Source organism: Anabrus simplex, chromosome 1 (genome assembly GCF_040414725.1).
Source record: "Anabrus simplex isolate iqAnaSimp1 chromosome 1, ASM4041472v1, whole genome shotgun sequence".
Classification (NCBI taxonomy): domain Eukaryota; kingdom Metazoa; phylum Arthropoda; class Insecta; order Orthoptera; family Tettigoniidae; genus Anabrus; species Anabrus simplex.
In genome coordinates, this window is record NC_090265.1 from 491,780,936 (window position 1) to 491,805,155 (window position 24,220).

Consider the following 24,220-nt stretch of genomic DNA (forward strand, 5'->3'; position numbering starts at 1 on the left):
CTGGATGATTTCAACATATGTGTTATTCACGATATGATTGAAGAGATGATTACTCTGTGAAGAAAGTCTTCCCCACCATTCGCAAACTCATCCTCAGTTTACAAGGAGAAGTAGGTTGGAAATGGGGATCAACTTGTCCCCGTAATGTTTTGAAAGGCATGGGGTGTGTATGGAAGAGTGTTCAGAATTAAAATGTGCTCTTATTAGAGCGTGGTGACATTTTTTATTTGCAAGCAAAGTTTCTCATTACAATACTGTACAGCATTTTAGGGAAGACGGCAAGGGAATCTTCATGGATGAGTCATGGATTGAAAGTAACTTGACTGTACGGAAATGCTGGCAAACACAATGATGGTTATGGAGTGACTGCTTGGGGAAGTGCACCCAGAATACTTATTATTGGTGCTGTTGATTGTCACAGAAGGTTTATTCGTGACTCCCATCTAATACAGTATTTCAAGCTGGTACAACAAGAGGCAACTATCATGGTCAAATGAATGGGGTAAATTTTGAGAGGTAGTTCAACTCAAGTGTCACCTTATCTGCCTCTGGCATCAGTCATCATGATGGACAATGTTTCCTTTCACTGTTCGCAAGCGGAAAAGACTCCTACAGGACATGACACCAAAAGTGACATGGTTTATTGGTTTTGAAGACGAGGTATAGAGTGTGAAGTAAGTATGATGAAAGACGCTCTCTGCGACTTAGTATCTGCAAACAAACCATCTGAAAAAAATTCACGACTGATTTATCAACTTCTGAAACAGGACACACAATTCTTCATCTACCCCCATACAACTGTGACCTCAATCCCATAGAATTGGCATGGTTGAAAATTAAAAGGGTATGAAGTCCACAGATTATAACAAGCAACATTCCCTTGCAACATCTATGGGAAAAGACAGTCGGTGCATTCTTCGAGGTTTCTGCTTCTCACTAGAAAGTTTATTGCAGGCGCGTGGAGACATTGGAGCAACAATACTGGAGGAAAGATGGCATCATGGAAATAGCAGCTGATGATGTCAATTTTATGACAATACAGCATTTTTCTATTTCATGCTCTAAACCTGATGAAGATGACTCGGATACAGATGCTAGTGAATGAAGGTCCAGTATGCACAGTAATAATTTTTGGTTATTATCAGGCTACTATTCATCTGCACACAAACATCTACATTAAAACTGGTTGCTTACTGGTTTTCTGACAGTGCAAGTGCAAACACAGGCAGAAGGTAGAAAAATCCAACAAAACAGCAACATGGACCTCAAACATCACATTACAAATCTCAAATTTAAAAAATCTCAATCGGAACAACTGAATTAAAATTGAATATGGCATGTTTGCAATTAAAATTCTCAGGAAGAATTTGAGGTTAATTTATACAAGCCTATCTTACAAATAATAACCATCACTAGAACAAAGTATTAACATTTGACTTTCATGCTCTAAACCAGGGCCACATGAGGCCAGTGATATGAAGTTTCCAAAGTGAGTTGTTTGTTCAAGACCTGACAGCATTGTCAGTACACGACATCCAGCTTCGCTTCCTCACCCCACATCACCTCATCTTTCACAGCTCTTAACGTCATGTACGCTTGTAGTTGCTCCTTGCCTTCGAGCAAGGATCATTATGAGAGAGTAGGTGTTTCTGTGTCCAGTGTGATGAATCCATGTCATGTAGAGTGTACAAAGATAATGAAGTAGGGAGAGGGTGAAAGCCAATGATGGCACATAGCCTATGCCTGTCGAATAACACCAAAGTGCCGCCTTACTTTTATATTGTGTGCTTCGATACACAGACATATGTTTCTACGGTTCACCTTACACATGTGCTCATTTCTACTTTACTGTCACCCACTCCCATCCATTTCAGACTGGCCGCTATATCGTTTGCTCAGCTGTTTCCTTCACATTCTTGACGCAATGTCCTCCCTTGTTCTTTTCTTGCTTGTATTTTCTCGAACCGCCTTTCGGCTTATAAATACTAGCTACCTCAGCTGTCTAGCAGGTGGAATCAAGAGTGTATTCATTGTGTATGCTTGAGCACAAAGAACTTATCTGAGAACGTGAACTGTATCTCGGCTCCACGATTCTTCATATGCATTTTATCAGGTGAGAGATATGGAGACAATTTTACGTGAGATCTTAAGTGTTATTTTCTTCTACAGCTGCCTTGGCAGGAGTTGGATGAGTGATCTACACATAACCTGGGCCATATTCTAGATAGCTGCAACATTTTTGGGGACAAAACCTAATATCATGTATATTGAGGCAGATTACCACATTTAATACGTGCCTTCCATAACCTACTCATCGAAATTCATGTACTTTTCACGTTATGTTTCTCGGATCCTTTCTCCCAGTTCCTTGTCATTTGTCCTCTGTATTCCAGTTTATACATATCAGTACATTGTGCAGATGAAACCTGATCCCTTGGAATAGGTTTCATCATAAGTCTATCTGTACTTGTGTTACTAACTACTGTAGATTGTTTAACCTCCTCTTACTATTGTCTAACTTGGTCAGTTTGTATTCATTGTCCCTTATCTATGGTGTCAGGTATGCTGCATAGCCACATCGTATTAACATTTGGGTAATTAATCTTTTCTTAATGTTGGTTTGCTTATGCTGTACTCTTTTCATATGGGAGAGTATTTATTCATTGGTAATACCTGTATCTTGGCAATGATTGAATTACAATTGTGAACATTATAGCTTTTAAATTGACATTTGAGAGGTTAACGTTACAAACAGTTTTATCGTCATCACACTATTTATATAGTTCCCTTTGAGGTTACAGACGATAGCCTATTATCAAACATTATGGATGACACTGTTAAGTGATCAGATATTCCCTTCTTATGATTGATTTGTTGTGTGTTATTTTTCTGCTGGAAGGAAATAGATATTGATGGTTATGAATTTCATGTTTTTGGTCCGTATTGAACAATATATAAGTAATAATAATAATAATAATAACTTAAATGTTTCCACCTTTTCAATACAATATATTCACAAGATTACAAAATTATACGGTACTAGTTTCGACCCATCTAGGGGTCGAAACTAGTACCGTATAATTTTGTAATCTTGTGAATATATTGTATTGAAAAGGTGGAAACATTTAAGTTATTATTATTATTATTACGGAAATAGATATATTCATGCAGAATATCAAAGAATGAAGTCTCTGACATAATGAGCTCCTGCAGATTCTCAGGGTAAAATGCATGGCCATATCATACTTATGATCCTGCCATCCTCTCATACAAACATTTGGGCCTTGATATTACTCACTTTATATTGTTCCACTACACATATATTTTGGGAGTTTATGGTGCCTGACCTCTCCATAGGCTAATGATGGCAATGCATTTTATGCATGATTCTCCTTGCAATTGATCCTGTTATTCGAATAGCTATACAGGGTGAACCGAAATTCGCGCACTCGGGCGTTGCAGCACGATTCCTCACATGCCAGCAATAAAAAAAATGTCCACAGCGATTGCAGTGGGTTCTCTAGAAACCATTTGCACTTACATACTACAATCCTAGAAATGGACGAACAATCGTTTTCATTGGTCAGCTTTGAAAGACGCCCTTTCCACATCATGGGCGTGAATTTATTCACTGTTGACGATTAAGATGCCAGATACCATACCACCTGGACTACATTTACGAAATAAAAAACATACGCCTCAACCCAGGATCGACCCCTCAACCTCCTGCATGCTAACCCAAAACTCTATCCATTGCACCAACTGTACAGCACAACTAATATGTACTGACAGAGGTAGTTACCCTACATGTGGTTACAGTGTTGCCAGATTGCCACTCTTCAACGTCCTTTTTCTGCCGGATATACTTGCAGGACGAACTTTTGTGAGAGACATTTTTTTATATTGCTGGCATGTGAGGAGTCGCGCTGCAACGCCCAAGTGCGCGAATTTCGGTTCATCCTGTATATATATATATATCTATCTACTATCGTCTCTCATCAGCATAGTAGAGATAACGTAAGCAAGAATTCGAGTATCATGCTATGCCCACACTATCTTGTTTGTATTCACCGATTTCTTATTTTTTCTTTTACTATTTGTCCCTTCACAAAATATTCCGTGGGGCTCTACTGACCCACTACCCTTACCATTACACTACTCAAGGCTTAATGTTGCCATCCAATGGACAAATCACCATCAACAGCATCACATGCCCTCACCCCATAAGAGCACTGCAAAGAGGTTTGGAGATGAATCCAGGTTTTTGACTCACAATCTAGTGATTACCACCAGCTCTCCTAGCCTGCCACCCAAAATTCAGGTAATTAAATAATTTTCCACCAACAGTACTCAAACCAGGTAATCATGGTTTCACACCATAAAAATATGACACCTTAACAATCATGGGCATCAGGCAGGCTTTACTTCGTGTTTTATAAGTCAGTAACAGGAAGGATCATATGTGTAAGTGCCTGTTCTCCTTCCTAATTTTGATGTTAAACTGTTTGCGTGTGTGTTTCATTTTCAAGTACATAAAATTGATTCAAATTACTGATAAGTTGTACCATTATATATACATACCTGTTGGGGTGTGATGATGGTAACAAGAATTGGAAATGTACAAGACTGATCTCCCCAGACAGTTCTAGAAGTTGAAGGCAGGTCAGTTCATATGAAATATATGCCCGCCGAACATAGACCTGTTGGAAATAAATTTGTGATAATTGTAACATCATTAGGGAAGAGAAAGAGAAATAGAATATTCAAAAAGGAACAAGAAGATAAAATGAAAGTAAGGCAACAATTTACTTTGATACTGACATACAAAAATACACTCACCTCTAGAGATGCATTACGTACAGCCTTGTTGGAGTGATAAAAAAAATCATGCAGAATGTCAAAGATTGAAGTCTCTGACATAATGAGCTTCTGCAGGTTCTCAGGGTGAAAGTCATGGCCATACATATCCACTGCAGAGAGGAAAATAGACTCCATTTGGTTATGACGTAACTCATAGGCTGGTTGATGAGCAGCTATCAGCACCTTTAATGAGAGATGATTTCGTGCCTCGTTTCAATATAGAACTTCTTTAGCAGACAAAAAATATACAACTGAATTTTAAAAATATTCAATGCTCAGAAATTTGGTAGCTCTTAATATTTCTTTCTCCCAGATCTATTGTTTTGTAATGTGTATTACAAGTAGCTGTCATTATCTTTTTGTTTTTGTTTTATTAGCAGTTTAACATCATACTAACACATATACAGTAGGTTGTGCTTGTTCCTTTCCAATATTTACACATTAGGTTTTTGGTGACGATAGGACAGGAAATGGCAAAGTCAGGGAAGGAAGCAGCCATGGCCTTAAACAAGGTGCAGCCCAAGCATTTGCCTGGTGTGAAAATGGTTTCGAACCCACCATCTCTTGAATCCAAGCACACAGCTACGTGACCTGTGTCACACAGCTAACTTGCTCAGTATATCTCATTATGTGTTCCTATCTTTCTACGCATGACTTGATATTACTAGTAGCATTACTATTCAGTATGTTATATTTTGAAAGCAGAAAGAAGTATCTACCTGTCTGGCCCTGAGAGCAACACGAGAATGTTCACTCCTGTTCAGTGACGTCAGTTCATTCAGAGTGGTGGCCAATTCATCAGTCAAACCAGGTTCATTGGACCACAGATGATCTATCAACATGGTAACTAACATATTCTTTTTGGCAACCTGAAAATAATACAGGAAAGTTAAAACAAGTCTAAAGAAAATTGAATGTGGATTAACAACTATGTCCACAATATCAATAATTGTGGACTCTTTATAGTCAACAAGCTGAAAAAACTTGAACTGTCTTATCAGCTGAATAACTGCCAAGGGGAAAACGAATCAACCTGACAACCACTAAATATTGTTAAGCACACAGGAACATGCAGGCCTTTACATGTCATGGGTTCAGATATTGCTTCCTAAATGACTGCAATCATAAGCTTGAAATATAGAATGATCACACAATTTTTGAGAAAGCTATGCCTACCTGAATTTTAACAATAATGGTGCGCTTGCTTTTGAGTAATGTTGGTTTCTGTTAACCTGCAGAGTCAACAACTCATATTATAAAGAGGAAAAACATCTATACACTTGCCTTAAGATTAAAAACTAACATATTCTTACCTGAGAGTGAGAGAAAATTGTATTTGTCACAGCTGCCATATCATCTTTGTGTTTCTCTCGGATTGCTGTTACACACTTGTCATAACTACCTGCAAAGCAAAACACACATTGCATACAACAATATGAGATGGATCTCCACACTGCACTGCATGAGGAATGGAAATTACAAGCTCAAGATTATGCTGTAATTGGGATAATTAGAATATAACTAACATTTTCAAGCACTATTGCAACTGCAAACACAGGGAGAAGGCAGAAAAGCCCAACAAAACAGTAACATGGACCCCAAACATCACATTACAAATCTCAAATAGGAAAATCTCAATCGGAACAAACTGAATTAAAATTGAATATGGTATGTTTCCAATTAAAATTCTCAGGAAGATTTGACGTTACTTTATACAAGTAGCCTATCTTACAAATAATAACCATTAATAGAACAACAAAGAGGATGTACAGTATATCCTTTGTGACTTTCATTCTCTAAACCAGGGGTTTCCAACAACTGGTGGCCCGCGGGCCACGAGGCCCGCAACGGCACATTTTGCGGCCCACAAAAGCTGTTTGAAAACGAAGCTTACAGAAATATGAAGACAATTTATGAAAAATATTTCATTGATGTTCAAAGAGTTCAATAATTACCCGTTATAGACCCGAGTGGGAGCTAATTCCTTCCTTAATATTATTTCTTGTTTTGATGTATTCACCTGATCTAAATAGAATATATTTGATTTACTTTTTAAATTCAAAATTTGATGAAAAATGAACCCTCACAAATATCAGTATTATCTCTTGAAACCTTATAAAAATGGCTATGGGATCCATGCCAAATTTTGAACTCCAGGCCAAAGTCAGCTATGGAAATTTTATGCAACCAAGCATACAGAAAATACAAAAAACTTTCATTTCCATTGGTATAGGAGGCAGTTTCAGTTCTCTTGTTGGTAGTATTGGCAGGAACAGTGCTGCTCTTTCCAAGAAATTTTCAGGGAAGTACTCTTGGAAGTATGTTGTTGGTATTTCAGGCTCTTGCAATTGAATATCATTGTTCTCACCACAAGGAAGATTTTTGAATTTGGAAAAGAGAAGTAAAGGGATCACATTTTTAAAACACACATTTAAAATAATTTGAACTAAAATGACTTCAATGTTTGGGAGCATGTACATTTAAAAGGGTCTTTTTATTCTATGAAATTCATTAAAACTCAGTACTGAGTCCATTCTCTCTCAACATTGTCGTTGATGGCCCCGCCGGAGTGTGGTGCTGCAGTCGCAACGCAGCAGCCGCGATAACATGTGCGCCAAATTGTCGACGAGGGTAATAGCGTGAGTGCGTAAAGTCATGGTGATAATTTTAACGTTTACCGACGCAATTTGCTTGTTTTAATATTTTCCGAAAGTCTGTGTTAGTATCTGTGCAGTGCTTTGTGTGTGCAATCAACTAGTTTTCTATTATTTCCAGAAAATGTCGTACTGTTTCATTCCTAGTTGCAAATCATGTTATGGAAGGAAGCTTGATGGTAGACAATTTTTTACACAACCAAAAGAAAATATTTGTGAAGTAGGCGAGAATTATTCCATGAAAAGATAAGCAATTATCAGCCAAAGGCACAATATGTGATCTGCATTTTCCTGCAAATTTAATTATAAAAGCAGACTGTTTTTTTTTTTTTTTTTTTTTTTTTTTTTTTTTTTTTTTTTTTTTTTTTTTTTTGTGGATGGTGAAAACATTGACCATCCTCGATATTCAAGACTGCCTGTATATTGAAGATTGGGAAAATGCTTTGCCGGAATTGAGCCCCTTCGCTGATCCTTCCAAGTGGAAGTCATTTTTCAGTTCTTATGGAAATTAAAAATTACAGATCCGGCAGTGACATGACTTATTCCATGAAAAGATAAGCAATTATCGGCCAAAGGCACAATTTGTGAGCCGCATTTTTCTGCAAATTTAATTATAAAGGTAAACTGCTTCATTGTGGATAGTGAAAACGTTGAACTTCCTCGTTATTCAAGACTGTTTGTACATTGAAGATTGAGGAAGTGCTCTGCCGGAGTTGAGCCCCTTCCCCGATACTTCGTTATAAAACTGTTTGGTTTATCATGTGGCCGGGAATATTGTTAGGCAATCCACAAAATTTTTCAAGTGTATATCCTGTGTCCGTTCTCTCTGTCATGCAAGTAATTTTTTAGTTCTTATGGAAGTCAAAGATTATGGATCCAGCAGTGACACGAGGTTTCTAACACATCCATCTATAAGTGTGTGTGACATTCTTTTCCAGACAAAAAGGAAAATTCATGAAAAACTGAGCTCAAACTTTCATAAGAGAACACACTAGGTATTCTATTCATCATGCCAACGGTAAAGCATTGTTAAATTCAAACCTTCATTAGAGAAGTCTTGTGCTGATGAACAGATGAGATTTTCTTCTGAAGACGAGATGCAAAGTTCTCTGCAAAATGTAAATAATGTCATCTCGTTTAGTTCAATGTGTGGTGATAGTTTTTACGAGTGTCTTGACTCGACTGAGGCAATTTCAGTTGTGCCGTCAGGAGCTAGCTGTTGTAATGAACACACTTGGGACATTATTCCTAAACTGGTCTACCACTATTTAAAGTGTCAATTCTTCTTCAGAGCGAGAGAAATTCACAGAGATCTTCAAGCTTGACTATGTGCTAAGTCTATTCATAAACTATCAAAAGTGACCTCAAACTAGTTATGATGGGTAATTTAAGTCATTTACTTTATTTGAGAAAAATGTCAGTGTTATTTGCAATCTGGTGTATATTTAATGTTTAATGTGCTGTTTAAAAAGCTTTTTTTTTCTTTTTTAGTATTGCTTTCGCTTTTCGTAATGTTCCATAATGTATTGAACAGGTGGATCATAATTGTAAATAAATGTTCCATTTTATCTCTTGTTTGCTGACGTGGCAAAAGCCCATCCGTCTATCCACCTACCCACCCACCCATGCAGTTAAAATATATTTTTCTTTGATCATCATAAGAAAAGCTCATATATAAAAGGATTTTACCATGCTGAAACTGGCTCTCCACAGCATAATACTGCCGAAGTAGTTCATGTACAGCAGACTTCATACGTCCACGAATTCCATTCCTGTAGCGCTGAACCAATTGTACAATTCCCTGAGTTGTCATAAAGAAGACATCGCGGTCTGATCTCTTTTGGAGATTTGCAGCATGTCTGGAAATCAGAAGGCAACATGAAAGTCTCTTGTACATAGTCTATTGACTAGACCAGCACATAATGACAAACTGTATCAAATCCAAATTAACATTTTTAGAAATATTGGAATGAATTTGGTGGATAATTTTTAAGCAGAATAAATTACAGAGATGATCCAAGAAGTGTATTCCTAGAGTCCTCTCCTAACAACTGAATCAGGGCAACATGTACATCATTGCTGACTTACCCATCTATGACACTGGCGATTTGTTGACTAGGGAACTGAGCAAGAACAGAGGTTATGTTCCGTTCATACAGAGTCATGAGTTTACGAATTTTCTTCTCCACTGAGATAGGAATTCGTCCAGATATTGATGCCATTACTTCCTAAAAGAAAGAATCCCACAGTTAAACTTCATTAATGATTATCAAAGGAATTTTCATTTAAATTGTTCAAATCAAGTATATCTTCTCACCTGAAGTTCTAAGAGTGGCAGACTAGGATCCCTGAGGGAGGCCATAAACTTCTCTATCACCTCACGTAACCTTGCCAAGTGGTAGGGGTCAGGGAGACAATATCCTAAACATCACAAACAAAATCACTAAATTAATTAGGTACTTAAAAAACTAAAGACCTTTATGCTAAGATTGAAAGTTGATAACAAAGATCTGATAACAATTCAAGTTTACATGCCAAGCAAACACCCAGAAGAGAAGGTAAAAGAGTGCTATGAGTAAATAGAGCAGATTAGTGGAACAGAAAAGAATATGTGTGGTGATAATGGGTGACTGGAATGCTGTTGCTGGATAAGGACAGGATGACAAAATAGTTGAGAAATATGGGCTCACAGTTAGAGATGACCTAAGTCAGATGTTAGTTGACTTCTGTAGACAGAACAGCATCACAATGGGCAATACACTGTTTGAAAACAGTAAAAAGCAAAGGTGTACTTATCTAGAATTAATAATGAACAAACCAGGCGAGTTGGCTGTGCGGTTAGGGGCAGGAGATAGTGGGTTCGAACCACTTGTAGTAATGAACGATACCAAATAGACTATATCCTGATTCAACAAAGATACAGGAATCTTTTAAAAAGTGCTAAAAGTTATCCAGACATCTGTTCTGATCACAGTCTAGTTGTTGCAGAGATGTCAATTAAATTTTGAAAAGTAAGGGTATCCAAGGGGAGAGAAGTGATATGTATCGAAGATTTGAAAGACAATGACACGGTCAAAGAGTTGGAGATGAGGTTTGTTTAAATACAAGAAAACTGAGAATGTGCTAGAATGTGTTAATGAAAAATGGGAAAGGTTCAGAAATGAACTTAGAGAGACAGCAAAACAAGTGCTGGGAACAAAATGCAGAACTAAAATTTAAAAAAAAAAAAAAAAAAGACTAGGTAACTGAAGAAATGCTGGACAAAATGGAGGACAGAAGAAACTGTTAACACTGAGAAAGGAAGAATGATGCATAGAAAAATTACATAATTAACCAAGAGGAGAGACTGAACATGCCACATGCCAAAAAAAAAAAAAAAAGGATCAGAGAAACCTGTAGCAAAACAGAACAGTTGGAAAGAGAAGGTAAATTTGACCTGATATACAACGAAGCTCAAGGAAAAGAAGTGGAATGACTGACTGAAAGGTTGGATGGAGAGATATTAAGTGAACCTGAAGAAGTTAAGGAATGATGGAAAGAGTATACAGAATGGTTATATGATTTGAATAGCTATTTGCTTTACGTCGCACCGACACAGATATGTCTTATGGCGACGACAGGATAGGAAAGGCCTAGGAATGGGACGGAAGCGGCCGTGGCCTTAATTAAGGTACAGTCCCGGCATTTGCCTGGTGTGAAAATGGGAAACCACGGAAAACCATCTTCAGGGCTGCCGACAGTGGGGCTCGAACCCACTATCTCCCGATTACTGGATACTGGCCGCACTTAAGCGACTGCAGCTATCGAGCTCGGTAATTTGAATAGCAAAGCAGATGAGAGTAATATAAATCTGGAGAAGGAAAATTAAATGAATGAAAATTCAGATTGGTTTCAGTATACTAGAAGAGGAAATCGAGGCAGTCATTAGGGAAATGAAGAATGGAAAAGCAGTTGGTGTAGATGAAATCCCAGTTGAACTACTTAAGGTCCTGCAGCAGAAGCAAAAGGGAATATTTGTAAAACTTTGTTAAAAAATGTACTTAAAAGGAAAATGGCTGAAATATTTTGCTGAAACTATAATACCAATAGAAAAAAAAGGAAAATAATAAAAGTGAAGAACACAGGACACTAATATCTCATGTGGCTAAATATGAGTAATTAACAGAAGGATTTATATATGAATGGAGAATTAAACTGGAGAAGATCTCGGCGTGGGGTAGACACAAAGAATGCCATAGATTAACTGAGAGTTATAGGAGAAGGGTACATAGAGAAGAACAGAAATGTATATGTAGTCATTATAGACTTGGAGAGTAGCCTCCGTGGCTCAGGCGGCAGCGCGTCGGCCTCTCACCGCTGGATACCGTGGTTCAAATCCCGGTCACTCCATGTGAGATTTGTGCTGGACAAAGCGGAGGCGGGACAGGTTTTTCTCCGGGTACTCCGGTTTTCCCCTGTTATCTTTCATTCCAGCAACATTCTCCATTATCATTTCATAGCATTTATCACTCATTAATAAATCACCTTGGGAGTGGCAACCCCATTGTAATAACAGCCTATATATCTTTCATTCATTACATACCTGACCCGATCAATGACTGGAAAACAGGTTGTAGGTTTTCATTCATTTTTCATTTTCATAGACTTGGAGAAGGCATTTGATAGAGTAAGGTGAGAAAAGCTCATGAAAATACTTAAAAAGCACAGAATTGAATGGAGAGAGAGGACAGATCAATGAATTGTATTACAACCTAACAGCAAGAGTAAGAATAGGAGGAGCATTGATAGAAGAAATCAGACTAGGGAGAGGAGTTGGACAGGGCTCCTGCTTATCACCAACTCTGTTTAACCTTTACTTGGAGGAAATCATCTGCGGAAGTTTGGATGGAAAGAGAGGAGCCAACATTGGAGGCAAGAAAATTGAATGCATTTGGTTCTCTGATGATATAGCAGCAATAGCTGAGAACGCTAAGACCCTCCAAAAAATGCTTAGAGAACTAAACAACAAGTGCAAAGAGTATGGAAAGATAAATTCAATTTATTCATCTATAAGGAATGATGCATATATCTACCTTTACAAACCTGTACTTTATAATGTTAATTTATTAAAAATTACAAATTATAGAACATGTTTTGATCATTCTCTTGATGTTTCTCAACTACAGATGCATTAAAGCAAAGCAAAGTCTTCTCCGTACAGGCCATGAAGGCCCTTGGGAGGGGTGGAAGGTAAAGGCTTCCACTATCCGAAACCTCGGCACTTGATGGGGTAGAGTGGTTAGCTCTACGCCCGGCCACCTTTTCCCCAGGAATTAACCTGGTACTCATTTTTGGTGTAGGCTGAGTGAACCTCAGGGCCATATGCACTTCCGGAAATCTCATATCTTAAATTTTACGACTTCCCTGACGGGGATTCAAACCCACATCCTTCCGGGCAAACTGAGCACGCCTTTACCACCTCGGCCAGGCAGCCCCTACAGATGCATAAGGCTTACATAAAATATAACATTTGTATTAAAACACATTTAGTAGCATTTTCACAAGATATCAGTTCGCAAACTGTGAATGACCACAAGGATCCTGATTGTTTACAATTTATACGATAATCAAAAATATTTAAAATAATGTAAAGAAAGAAAACACTCAATGTTTTATCATTTAAGAGTAGTATAAGTGATAATTCAGTCTAGAAAGCCAAGAATAACGGCTGAAAGGATCAGTAATGCTGACAACACGACACCTTGTAATCTGCAGGCCTTCGGGCTGAGCAGCAGTCGCTTAGTAGGCCATGGATCTTAGGGGCTGTCATGCCACGGAGTTTGGTTTATAAGTGATGATTTAAAGTCGTCACTGAATCTTTTATAATGTCCATCATAATTCTTTCCCGAGTCATGCGCTGGATTCCAAGCTTTTTCAAGATTTCCCAGGCATGTTTTGGTACAGTGCCTCTGCTTCCAAATAGCAGACCCATCCTGGACCAGATTTCTGGACGGATGTTATGTCTCTTACTCAGATATGGGATTCATGGCTCATAAATGCTCTTCTTTTCCTAGTCTACTACTTGGCCAAGGAATGTCTTTCAAGCCAGATGGTTGGATCAAGAACAGCTGTCCAAGTCTGCTGGTGGATGGCAACAGTATCTGTTCTTCTGTTGCACCACATGGAAGAGATACGGTGTACTTCTTCACAAACTTTCCACTTCAAATCTCTCAGTACAGGTCAGATGTGTCTTTATTATGAAAACACTTGTGTGGGTTCCAGAAAATCATTTGTAACAATAATAAATAGAGACCAGAAGTTCGTGCAATTGCATATATTTTTCTCACCATTGCATGAATATGCTGATAAATTATTTATGCAAATCACTAATATCTAAACAGAATATGACTATCTTCATTGTGCATAAAAATGCATATGTTGTCTTTTTTAATAGATGCATACCGGGCGAGTTGGCCGTGCGCGTAGAGGCGCGCGGCTGTGAGCTTGCATCCGGGAGATAGTAGGTTCGAATCCCACTATCGGCAGCCCTGAAAATGGTTTTCCGTGGTTTCCCATTTTCACACCAGGCAAATGCTGGGGCTGTACCTTAATTAAGGCCACGGCCGCTTCCTTCCAACTCCTAGGCCTTGCCTATCCCATCGTCGCCATAAGACCTATCTGTGTCGGTGCGACGCAAAGCCCATAGCAAAAAAAAAAATTAATAGATGCATAATATTTTGGATCATGAGGAATCAGAAAAGATATGAGCTGCTTCAACTTATCCTGCAAGGGAAAATAGAAGGAAAAAGATCTCCTGGGCGAAGAAGAATTTCCTGGCTAACCTTAAAACCTGGTTCAACAAAACATCTGCAGAACTGTTCCGAATTTCAAATAGCCCTGTTGATTGCCAACGCCCGAGGCGGACAGGCATGTTAAGAAGAAGAAGAAGATAATATTTTGAGTTTTATGCCCTAAAATGGCAAAATAAAAGGATATTATCATTTTCATTAAACTTTTAAATGTATGCCCCAGCATTTGCTACTAATGTGTAATATGTTCCGCAAGTGCAAGGAATGTGATTGATGACATTGATTAATCATAGATACAAGGTCTCATTTAGATAAGAAATGAGCATTTAGCTGCGCAGTATGAAGGAATGGGAAATATGCTTCAGCAAGGAACAGCAGGATAGCGAGCAGGAAAGCATGTCTCACTAACAACAAAGCTGAATGTCATGTGTCTATGATGCAATCCCGGTGTCCCAGTCCAAGTTTCTTTCTCTAATATTGGGTTGGATTGTGTCCTTCCATCTCAATTGTGGTCATCCGCGGCCGCTCCTTCCTTGCATTTGCATTTGGCATTCTTTCATCATTCATTCGCTTTATGTGCTCAAACCATCTTAATCGGCTCTTCTCTATTCTATCATTCATTTTTTCGAGCAAAACAGCATAGATCCGACTCAATGGCAGACATTTTTCAATTATAAGAACCTTCCAGCTGGCTTTGATTTGCCCCGCAAGACATGGGTAGCCCTCAACAGAGTCCGTACTAACCACAGGAGATGTGGATCAATGATGCTTAAATGGGTTACAAGATCTTCTCCAGCCTGTGACTGTGGTGTAGTTAAGCAGACTATCGACCATATTGTCATCGAATGTATTGGAAAGGCATTCACTGGATCTATCCAGGACTCTGTGGTGGCTTCTGCTGAGGTCATACAATGGCTAGAGAATTTAGATCTAACTCTTTGAACCCTTTTGCTTGCATGATTGTTTTCAATGTTGTGTGTACCGTATATCGTGTAATTATGTATATAATATTTTGTGCTTACTGTTCATGTATATTTAATCTTTGTACTGTTTTGTGTAAGTTACCATATGATGATGATGATGATGATGATGATGATGATGATGATGATGATGATGATGATGATGATAATTCAATTTTTCCACTCCAATTTCTTCCCAGATTTTCTCATTCCTTATTTTGTCTGTTCTACTCTTCTGTTTCATACTCTTCAAGAACATTTCAGCTGCCTGTATTCAACTCTCATCCTTTTTTGTCATTGTCCAAGTTTCTGCTCCATAAGTTGTTATGGGTACGTAATACATCTTGTACATAGTTTCCTTTGCTTCCATTGGCACATCTTTGTCCCATAACCTGTTTCTTACACTATGATAGGAACCACTTCCAGATTGAATGCTCTTACTAATTTCAGCATCCAATCGAGCATTCTCCATTAATTCACTCCCCAGGTGTTTGAACGTCAACACTACTTCCAGGGGCTTGTTTGCAAGTCTAATCTGACCTTTCCCTTCTTTCTCCCCTCTAGTCATAACAAGACTTTTACTCTTTCCTGCACTTATTTTCAATCCACATTCTTCAATCTTCCCATTCACCACATCCAACTGTTCTTGAACATTCACGTCTTCTTCTCGCCAAATCACAATATTATCTGCAAATAACAGCATGTTCATTTCTCTTCCTCCATATGCTGCCTTTGCGGTTCTCATGATGTCATCCATTACTATTGTAAAGAGGATTGGCGATAGAACACTTCCCTGTCTCAGCCTACTAGTGATTTTGAACCAACTTGTGTTTGCACGCAACTACAACATTCCTTGTACATTGCCATGAGTCTTGATCTTATGATCATATTAATTCAGAACTTGGGCTTATATACATCCTTATGACCTTAAGTGGATTACCTGGTATCAACACGTCATATGACTTTAGCCCATTTTACAGCTGGACGGACAGATGCCTTTCCTGACACCAATCCTATTGCAAAGGAATGTATTCACTACTGATTTTTTTTCTGTTGTGTTTTGAAGTGTGATCTGCTGTATGTTCCAAACAGATAAATGAGGATGTGTATTAAGACAAACACAAAAGCCCACCTGGTGGCCGTGTTCATTAAAGCGTCAAGTCTATACAGTCTGACACTGTGGTTAACTGCTTCGAATCCCGTGGGTCAAAAAAAAATGTCACCATCACAATGTTGGCCGACAGGGTAAGAGAGGTGGTGGTATACAATTTCTACAAAAATCCTGGATTCAATTTCAAACCTCTTTGCAGTGTTCGTATGGAATGAGGGCATATGCTACTGTTGATGATGAGCTATCCGTCGGATGGAGAGGTTAAGACTTAAGCCGACTCCTTGGTGCTATTCGATAGGAGTAGGCTATGTGCTGGCACTGGGTTTCACCCTCTCTCCCTTTCTACTATCATATATTACACCATCATTTCATCTCATTAATTTCTCTGATGAGGTTGACGTCAGGATGGGCATCCAGTAATAAAAACTCGCTACAAAGATTCATCTTGGTGCATACCTGACCCCACTGAGAAACAGGACAAAGGTTGAACACACATTAAGACAAACATCAAGTCCCTGTGATTGATGAACTAACCAGACGTAGTTAAAATCCACATACATCTGGGAATCAAACCCAGGGTCCTCTGAACTGAAGACCACTATTCTGATAAATCAATCGAGGAACCAGATAGTACATGGAATCCATTATTCTCTATATTACATTTTTCTCAAAACAGTCTCAACATTGATAAAAACTTATTTCCTACCTGCAAGGATATTTTCCAGCATGGTCCGGTAACTGTTATGTACATGATTCAGTTTTTCGCTAATAGCTGGGACAGTCATATCCAACTCAGGGAACTGTCCTTTGTACTCTTGAGCTCTAGTTACCAGTGAGGCATCGTCTAGCTCTAGGTGTGCAATGAGTGAGCCAGCATCAAGAACAGCACCCGGACGTTTTACATAAAATACAGACCCTGCCTCACTTGAGGTAACAGTCATCACCATCTTCATGACCTGAAAGCAAAATAAGTTTGTTATAGTTGAGTTCAAAAGTGGCAATTCCTCAGATTTTCATCCTTAACAGTCCATTTGCCTTACCTCAATTTCTGCATATGCCTGTCCTGCATTAACATGTCCTCCATCTTCTACAAGATAACCAAGCAATTTTCCAGCAGATGGTGCTCTCAAAAGAGACGGATCATTCTCCTTTTCAAAGATACATGTTTGATTACCAATAACAATTCGGTAACGGTCTACTTCTTCACGCATGTATGTTGTGTAACTGGCTCCGTCCACAGAAAGCAGAATGGCTAAAAGGAGAAGAAAATTATGAACTCAGATAAAGAATTAGCTAAAGCCAGATGAGAAACTTAAAATTCAGTAAACCAAATAGTTAATTTTTATTACACTTTTAATTTGTCTGAACAGGAATCGATATCAATGCTAAAAGGACAGGACCAATAGTTATTAAAGGACTTAAGAGATTCAATTTTTATTTAATTACACTGTTTATGCCCACATTGGAGCACCAAAATCAACCTTATACAAAAAATCATCAAAAAATAAGTACATCAAAAAATAAGTTCATTCTTTAAAACTTGATAATTTCTTCTTTTTCCTAAACTTCTTCATTTCAGATGATCTTGCAGCCCGTTCTTCTGCTGATATAACATAACGTTTACATTTTGATGTGTTAAGTGATAGTGTTGTATATTTGTTGTTTAGGATCTTCTTCTCTTCTCTATTTTCAATTTGTTCTGTAGTAATTTTCAATTCATCCAAATCCATCTGTATTTCTTTAAACCAAGTGTTTTTTGTTTTACTATTCCAAAAGAAATCAAAAAGATGTTTTAGGAGTCTAAAATTTGGCAAACAGTATATGTGTCCAAAAAATGCAAACCTCAGTTTTCTCTTTGTGTCAATAATTGATTCACTTTCCTTGTAAATGACTGAATTGGGTAAAAGTCTCCACTGGCCATCAACTTGATGTTTTTTATTAATAATTGTCCAGAGAATTTTTCTATCCACTTTCTGCAGTTTGTCTGTTGTTACTTGGGTATTAAGTTTGAATAATGTTTGACTTGCGTATGTTGCTTCTGGTTTGATGACGGAGCTATAATGGCAAAATTTAGCATTAATTGAAAGAGATTGTTTTTTGTAACTCAGCCAAGTAATTTGTTGTGCTCGTCTCAGTTTTAGAGTTCTATTATCTATGGATGCTTTTTCATTAGCATTCCAAGTGACAATTTCACCAAGATATATAAATTTATTTACAACTTTTATTTTCTGAGTATTATTTAATATAATATATGGAGAATCAACTTTACAGGAAGGTATCATTTTTGTTTTCTCAAAAGATATTTTCAACCCAACCTTTGATGCTGATCTTCCTAGTTCCTCTACTTGAAATTTTTCTTCATCTATACTATTTGCTAACAGCACCAGACAATCAGCAATTGCAAGACAATTTAGTCAAATGTTTCTTCCAATTTTAACAGTCTGAGGATATACCTTACTCCATTCACACATAATTTTTTCCAGCACACAATTAAACATCAACGGGGATCTCCCTGTCGAAGACCAGTATGAATTTCAAATGGTTCAGAGATTTCATTACTGAACCTAACTTTAGACTTTGTGTTTCTCAGAGTGACTGCAATAAGGTCAACAAGTTTCTGATGTAGACCAAATTCAGTAAGGATATGTAGTAATGATTCAAGATGAATAGTATAGATAGTATCATAAGCCTTTTGAAAATCAACAAAATTGATGACTACATTTTTGCTCCTGATGCGTTTATGTTTCATGATCCAGTTGAGACTGATAATTTGATCTGGATAACTTTGTCCTCGACAAAAACCACCCTAATATTCACCTAATTCACTATAAAGCTGGTCATGGATTCTGGAACAGAGGATCTTAGAGAAAATTTTATAGGTGATATCTAACAAAGAAATTCCCTGATAGTTACTAGGATATCTGATATATCACCTTTTTATGGATTGGGTGTATAATTGCAACATTCCATTCTTCAGGCAATTTTTCTGTATTCCAAATGTCAATGAGATGTTTATATAGATTCTAAATAGTCTGTATATTCGCAACTACCAGAGTTCGCTACTAATAGATTTTCTCCGTCTGCTTTAAAAATTTTCAGTGAATCAATAGCTGCACTTACTTCATTGTCAACTGGTAGTATGACCTTCTCCAAAGGTATTTTATTTCTGGGAAATAGATCAAATTCAGAATAATTTTCAGGTTCATCACTATTAAGTACTGTTTTGAAGTATTCAGCCAAAATTATTGCATTGTCATATAATCTTTATGAGCCACCTTTCCATTCTTATCTTTTATCAAGAGAGTAGGAGGAGTATAATATTTTTTGTATTGTTTAAAATGTCCTATAATAGTCTCTTGTTTTATTTCAACTGAAAGCTTTATCAATAGATTTTAATGTTTCCTTCTGATAATTTATTTTTTCTCTCCTGATTTATTTAGCCATTAATTGCCTAGCATTGATTAGTTCTTCTCTAGAGCTTTCTGTTTTTTGTTGTTGATCATTCAATGATTAAATGATTAAAAATATATCTGCATCTAATGACTACAGAGGCAAGAGGTTAGCCTTCCTAACTAACAAGGAAGGGTACCCAACTGTTGTGACGCACATTTTGAATCTATATAGTGCGTCAAATAGACAATATCGAAATATGCATACCATGCAAGTTACAGCTGCTATGGGCAAGAAACACAGGACCTACGAGCTGCTAAATAAAGACTATGAGTATACATAAAGACAGGAATCCTCACACAGATTAGTCTAAACAAGGCTGAATAATGTAGATGGGGGAGCAAATGCATTCAGTAACATTTAAATATTGGAAATAAAATACGTTATGCACACGTGGCAGTTTAAGTGCAGTAGACATGAAGGACGATAAGTAATCGGTGGCCTAGACATAAATATCTTTCACAGTGAGCACATCGAATGAAGGCTGCCACACTTTAACTGTAGACTATAACACTATCGTATCTGTGATGAACCGTACCATACTTTTGAATAGACGGTAAAAGGAAACTTCCGCTGATTGTACCAATCCATTAAGTTTTGCAGGGATCAGCTTCTTGTGAAATTCAACATCTTCTGGAACTGTTTTAGTGTATAGAGCATCATCTTTATTTGCTGACCAAGAATCAACCAAAATAAGAATTTGATCTCTGCCGTGCAAATTCAGCCGTAACATGTGTTCCAGGAACACTTTCAAATCTCATTTTGTCATGTTTGGCAATTTACTAGCATATGCTTTCACTCTGGGTAGTTCAAGTGTCTTGCTTGCTGGAAATTTCCCACTGGGTTCTGAGACAATAACACACATGCATGGAAGAAGGGTGCCATACATTACAATAACAGGCATTATCAAGTAGGAATGGGTGCTGCTGCAAATGAACCCACGGTACCATAAATCGTCTTTGCTCCCTTATCGGCAAGAGTTCTCCCAGAACGTAACTCTTTACAAAAACTTGACTGATCTGCATTAATTATCTGCTCCGGTGTAAAATTATACTTTTCAACAAAACACCTTACTTACGCAACAAACTCAACAGCTTTCTCTTCTATATCAGCGGCATCACCAACAAATCTGCTGCCAACTTCATGCATTATCATGCAAGAAACAATCGTTTTCCTCTTGGACAGCTGCAGTCATGATTTGGAAGCTTTGAATGTTAGGTGTTGTTTGGATCCATTTGTACTTTAAAAGACATCATTCAGATTCGTAGCATTCGATCGTGTATAATTCCATGTTGTTTTCGCATTGCGATGAACTGATCATGTACCTCGTTATTTATTCTTTCTTGCAGCAGCTTCCTGTTTCTGCCATGTTGTTTCAACGTCTTTTTGAAGTTTTGCAAAACTGTCTTGTTTTATATTTGCCTTTTGTGTGCCATTATGGTAGTGAATTTGACTCTAGGGGACATCAATGTAAGGCTTCTCAGGCGTTTGCTCTATTAACCAGCGTTTCGTCTTAGGTCTGACACTAGACTCATCAGAGTGGAATGTGTCAGACCCACGCTGGGGTGTATGCAGGTGAACTTATCAGAAGCCCATTATAAGAGCCACAGTCTGATAACTGCATACGGGAGATAAATCTCCACAATGGAATTATTGCCTGCCTAGCAATTCTGAATGGAAATTCTAAGTTCCCATGGAGGGATGACATGTTCTATTGGTGGAAAAATATCTAATTCCCTCCATGGGAACTTAGAATTTCCATTCTAGGGGACATGTCTAGGGATACTCCAGTAGGGCACCATTGTGGAGTATCATTTCCTCTTGGCTACTTCGGCCAGTAATTGTAAGCTTCAGCCAAGTAACCTTCAGGAAATTTTGTTCTTTACTTATTTAGTGGTGATGGATAAGACGAGGAATCACTGCTCTTGTCACAGCCACATAATACTGGACCGCTTTCCAAAGTCATCGCATTTTCTAGCTGTATTGCTGGATCATCCCCAAAATCACTTTCAATATCATCTTCATTAGTGAATTCTTCATCTACCAGAAGTTTTATGCTCTTCAACAAGAATGTCTTCATCAGGAAGCTGTTTTCTAATCTGTTTGAAAACCCTAGTTGGCTTTTCCGCCAAAATACTGAAGAAATCCACTAACAACTTAACGCCCACAGCTGGTTTCATTTTGATACAGCCTATGCATACAACAGGTCACATTCATCTCTATATGATTTTTCACGAGAGTTTAATCCTGATGTAAACAAGGCATGTCCACGCCTCAGCCAAAGAAAGAGTTGTGATTCGCTGAGCGTGTAGTATCGACCTCCGCCCCGTCAACGTCTCGTGTTCGGACATACAGTGCTGCGCATATGACCTAAAATAGACGAGGAACAGTTTTTGAGCTGTGTGAAACTAAACGGAGGGGTTTGAAGGGACATCTACTGCTGAAGATTAGGGCCTACGTTATTTATTTATTTATTAATTTATTTCTGAATGTTAAAGAAAGCTATCGTAGGCTAGAGCACAAAATTTCCCTGCCTTTCTAAACTCTGTCCGCATGTTATGAACCGAACTAGTTTTCCTCTTTTGTACTTCACTACACGGGATGCTCCTACCTCTTGCTCCATTTCTCTCACTATGAATACTGACACTGACAGCTACTGCAAGATGCAACACCTTATCTCCACGCTGTACAGCTTGGGATTTTCCCTCACTATGAGAAGACTTCCTTCATTACACCACGCCTTATGCCTTCATATCTCGTTATTTAATCACTGTTTTATTTAAAAAAAATATAGATATATACCGGTATATATGACAACCTTATTTTAATTTGATTATGTACTCTTTCAGACTATCTAAATGTAATAAACTAAGATAAAATTAAATTAATGCGACGTACTAATTTCCTTCGAGTTCGCATACAGTCGAGTTAGTGCGACGGTTGCTTCTCCAATCAACTACGCCTATGTCCACGTGCAATGCCAAGGTGCTCCGCCTATTTGTTTACATCAGGATTAAACTCTCGTGAAAAATCATATAATATGTAACTAGCAGATTGGTTTCGCGTCTAATCCTTTTTTTGCGCTTCATACTCCCCTCCCCCTCCTTACACTTCCAGCGCTCCATAGCACATCAAATTGCACCAAATATCATTTCCGACGTTCTGAAACGTAAATAAACCAGTCTCGTTTAAAAGTCAGCAACAATAGTTGGGTACCCTTCCGTGTGAGCCGTGCTAAATTCATAGAGCAGAATCATTTAAAACCATATTTTCTATCAATTAAACCTCATATACTAACCAAATTAAATAATAATCAAGTTGGAGAGAGAGAGAAAGAGAGATGAATAATAAAGGAACACATATAATAGGACAAACACAACGGAAGGTCAGTGTGGGAAGAGGAGCAACAGAAACAGGAGACGAGGTCAAGCAAAGAAACGCAAAAGGACGAGGACAATCTCCAAATCTTCACACACTGTCGTCTTCAAATAAATAGGCTCTTCCCCATCAAAACCTGTTCTTCTACAGCCATCTGTTCTCAGCCCCAACAAGCTCATTTCTGCTTCTCAGCTTCATTAGGAGGTCGTGCATCAACACTCACTGAGGGGCCATCTTGGCAGATCTTCAGTCTTGATGTGGGATAAGTGAAGGATAAGAAGAATGCCAGATAAGTACAGGACAAAAGGAAGAAACATAAGACATACATAAATATAGGAACATGACAAACATGAAAAGAAGGAAGGATCCCAATGGGAGGATAATATAAGTATAGGAAAGTCAGAGAGGGGGGAGGGGAGGATAAGAAAGGAACACAGATACAACAGAAGTCCGTTACAGCAACTACGGCATATAGCGAGAACTCCCTTATAACAACTGTTTCTTTCTGTCTCTTGAAAGTTCCTATATTAAACTGTGTACAATCCTTCGGTTATTGCGAGAACCAAATCACTGATGCATCCATTATTACGAGTAATCTAGCATGTGTGTTATATTTCCGTTATCAACATTTATGCACTCGAGCAATTATACTGAACGCGATCCATCATCTTTGGTATAATTTTAACACTATGTGCAATTAGCGAGCTCTCTCACTGACAAACTCAAAGGCGATGTCATATCACAATTATAAAGCTGGATTCCCCACCTAATCAATACTATTTTATTTATTTTGATGCATTTAATGTATTTGCAAAATATTTCTTTCCCATCAATATTATTCTTTTCACATTTGTTTCAGCTGAACTGAATTCAAGACGATTCTTCAAGTGCTAGTATTTTAAGTGTTTCACCTGGTCTTTTGTGAAGTGCATTCTTCAAATTGGAAGAAAGCTTTGAGAACTTACACAAGACATATGATCGTGTTGAGTGTTTAATATTCAACTCTTTACTTGTCTTACA

General features: G+C 37.9%; 1 protein-coding gene across 2 annotated transcripts in view; it reads right to left on the reverse strand.

Moving 5' to 3' along the window:
• The window catches only part of ACC (acetyl-CoA carboxylase), a 391,497-nt gene that overhangs the window by 98,820 nt on the left and 268,457 nt on the right, over window positions 1–24,220 (reverse strand). For both annotated transcript variants that reach the window (XM_067135322.2, XM_067135321.2), the window contains exons 14-22: window positions 17,413–17,624; window positions 17,079–17,328; window positions 9,832–9,935; window positions 9,603–9,742; window positions 9,204–9,373; window positions 6,174–6,262; window positions 5,580–5,729; window positions 4,840–5,043; window positions 4,582–4,700 (exon numbers count right to left, since the gene is read on the reverse strand). In XM_067135322.2, the coding sequence (XP_066991423.2) occupies window positions 4,582–4,700; window positions 4,840–5,043; window positions 5,580–5,729; window positions 6,174–6,262; window positions 9,204–9,373; window positions 9,603–9,742; window positions 9,832–9,935; window positions 17,079–17,328; window positions 17,413–17,624 (1,438 nt within the window). The remainder of the gene's footprint in view (window positions 1–4,581; window positions 4,701–4,839; window positions 5,044–5,579; window positions 5,730–6,173; window positions 6,263–9,203; window positions 9,374–9,602; window positions 9,743–9,831; window positions 9,936–17,078; window positions 17,329–17,412; window positions 17,625–24,220) is intronic.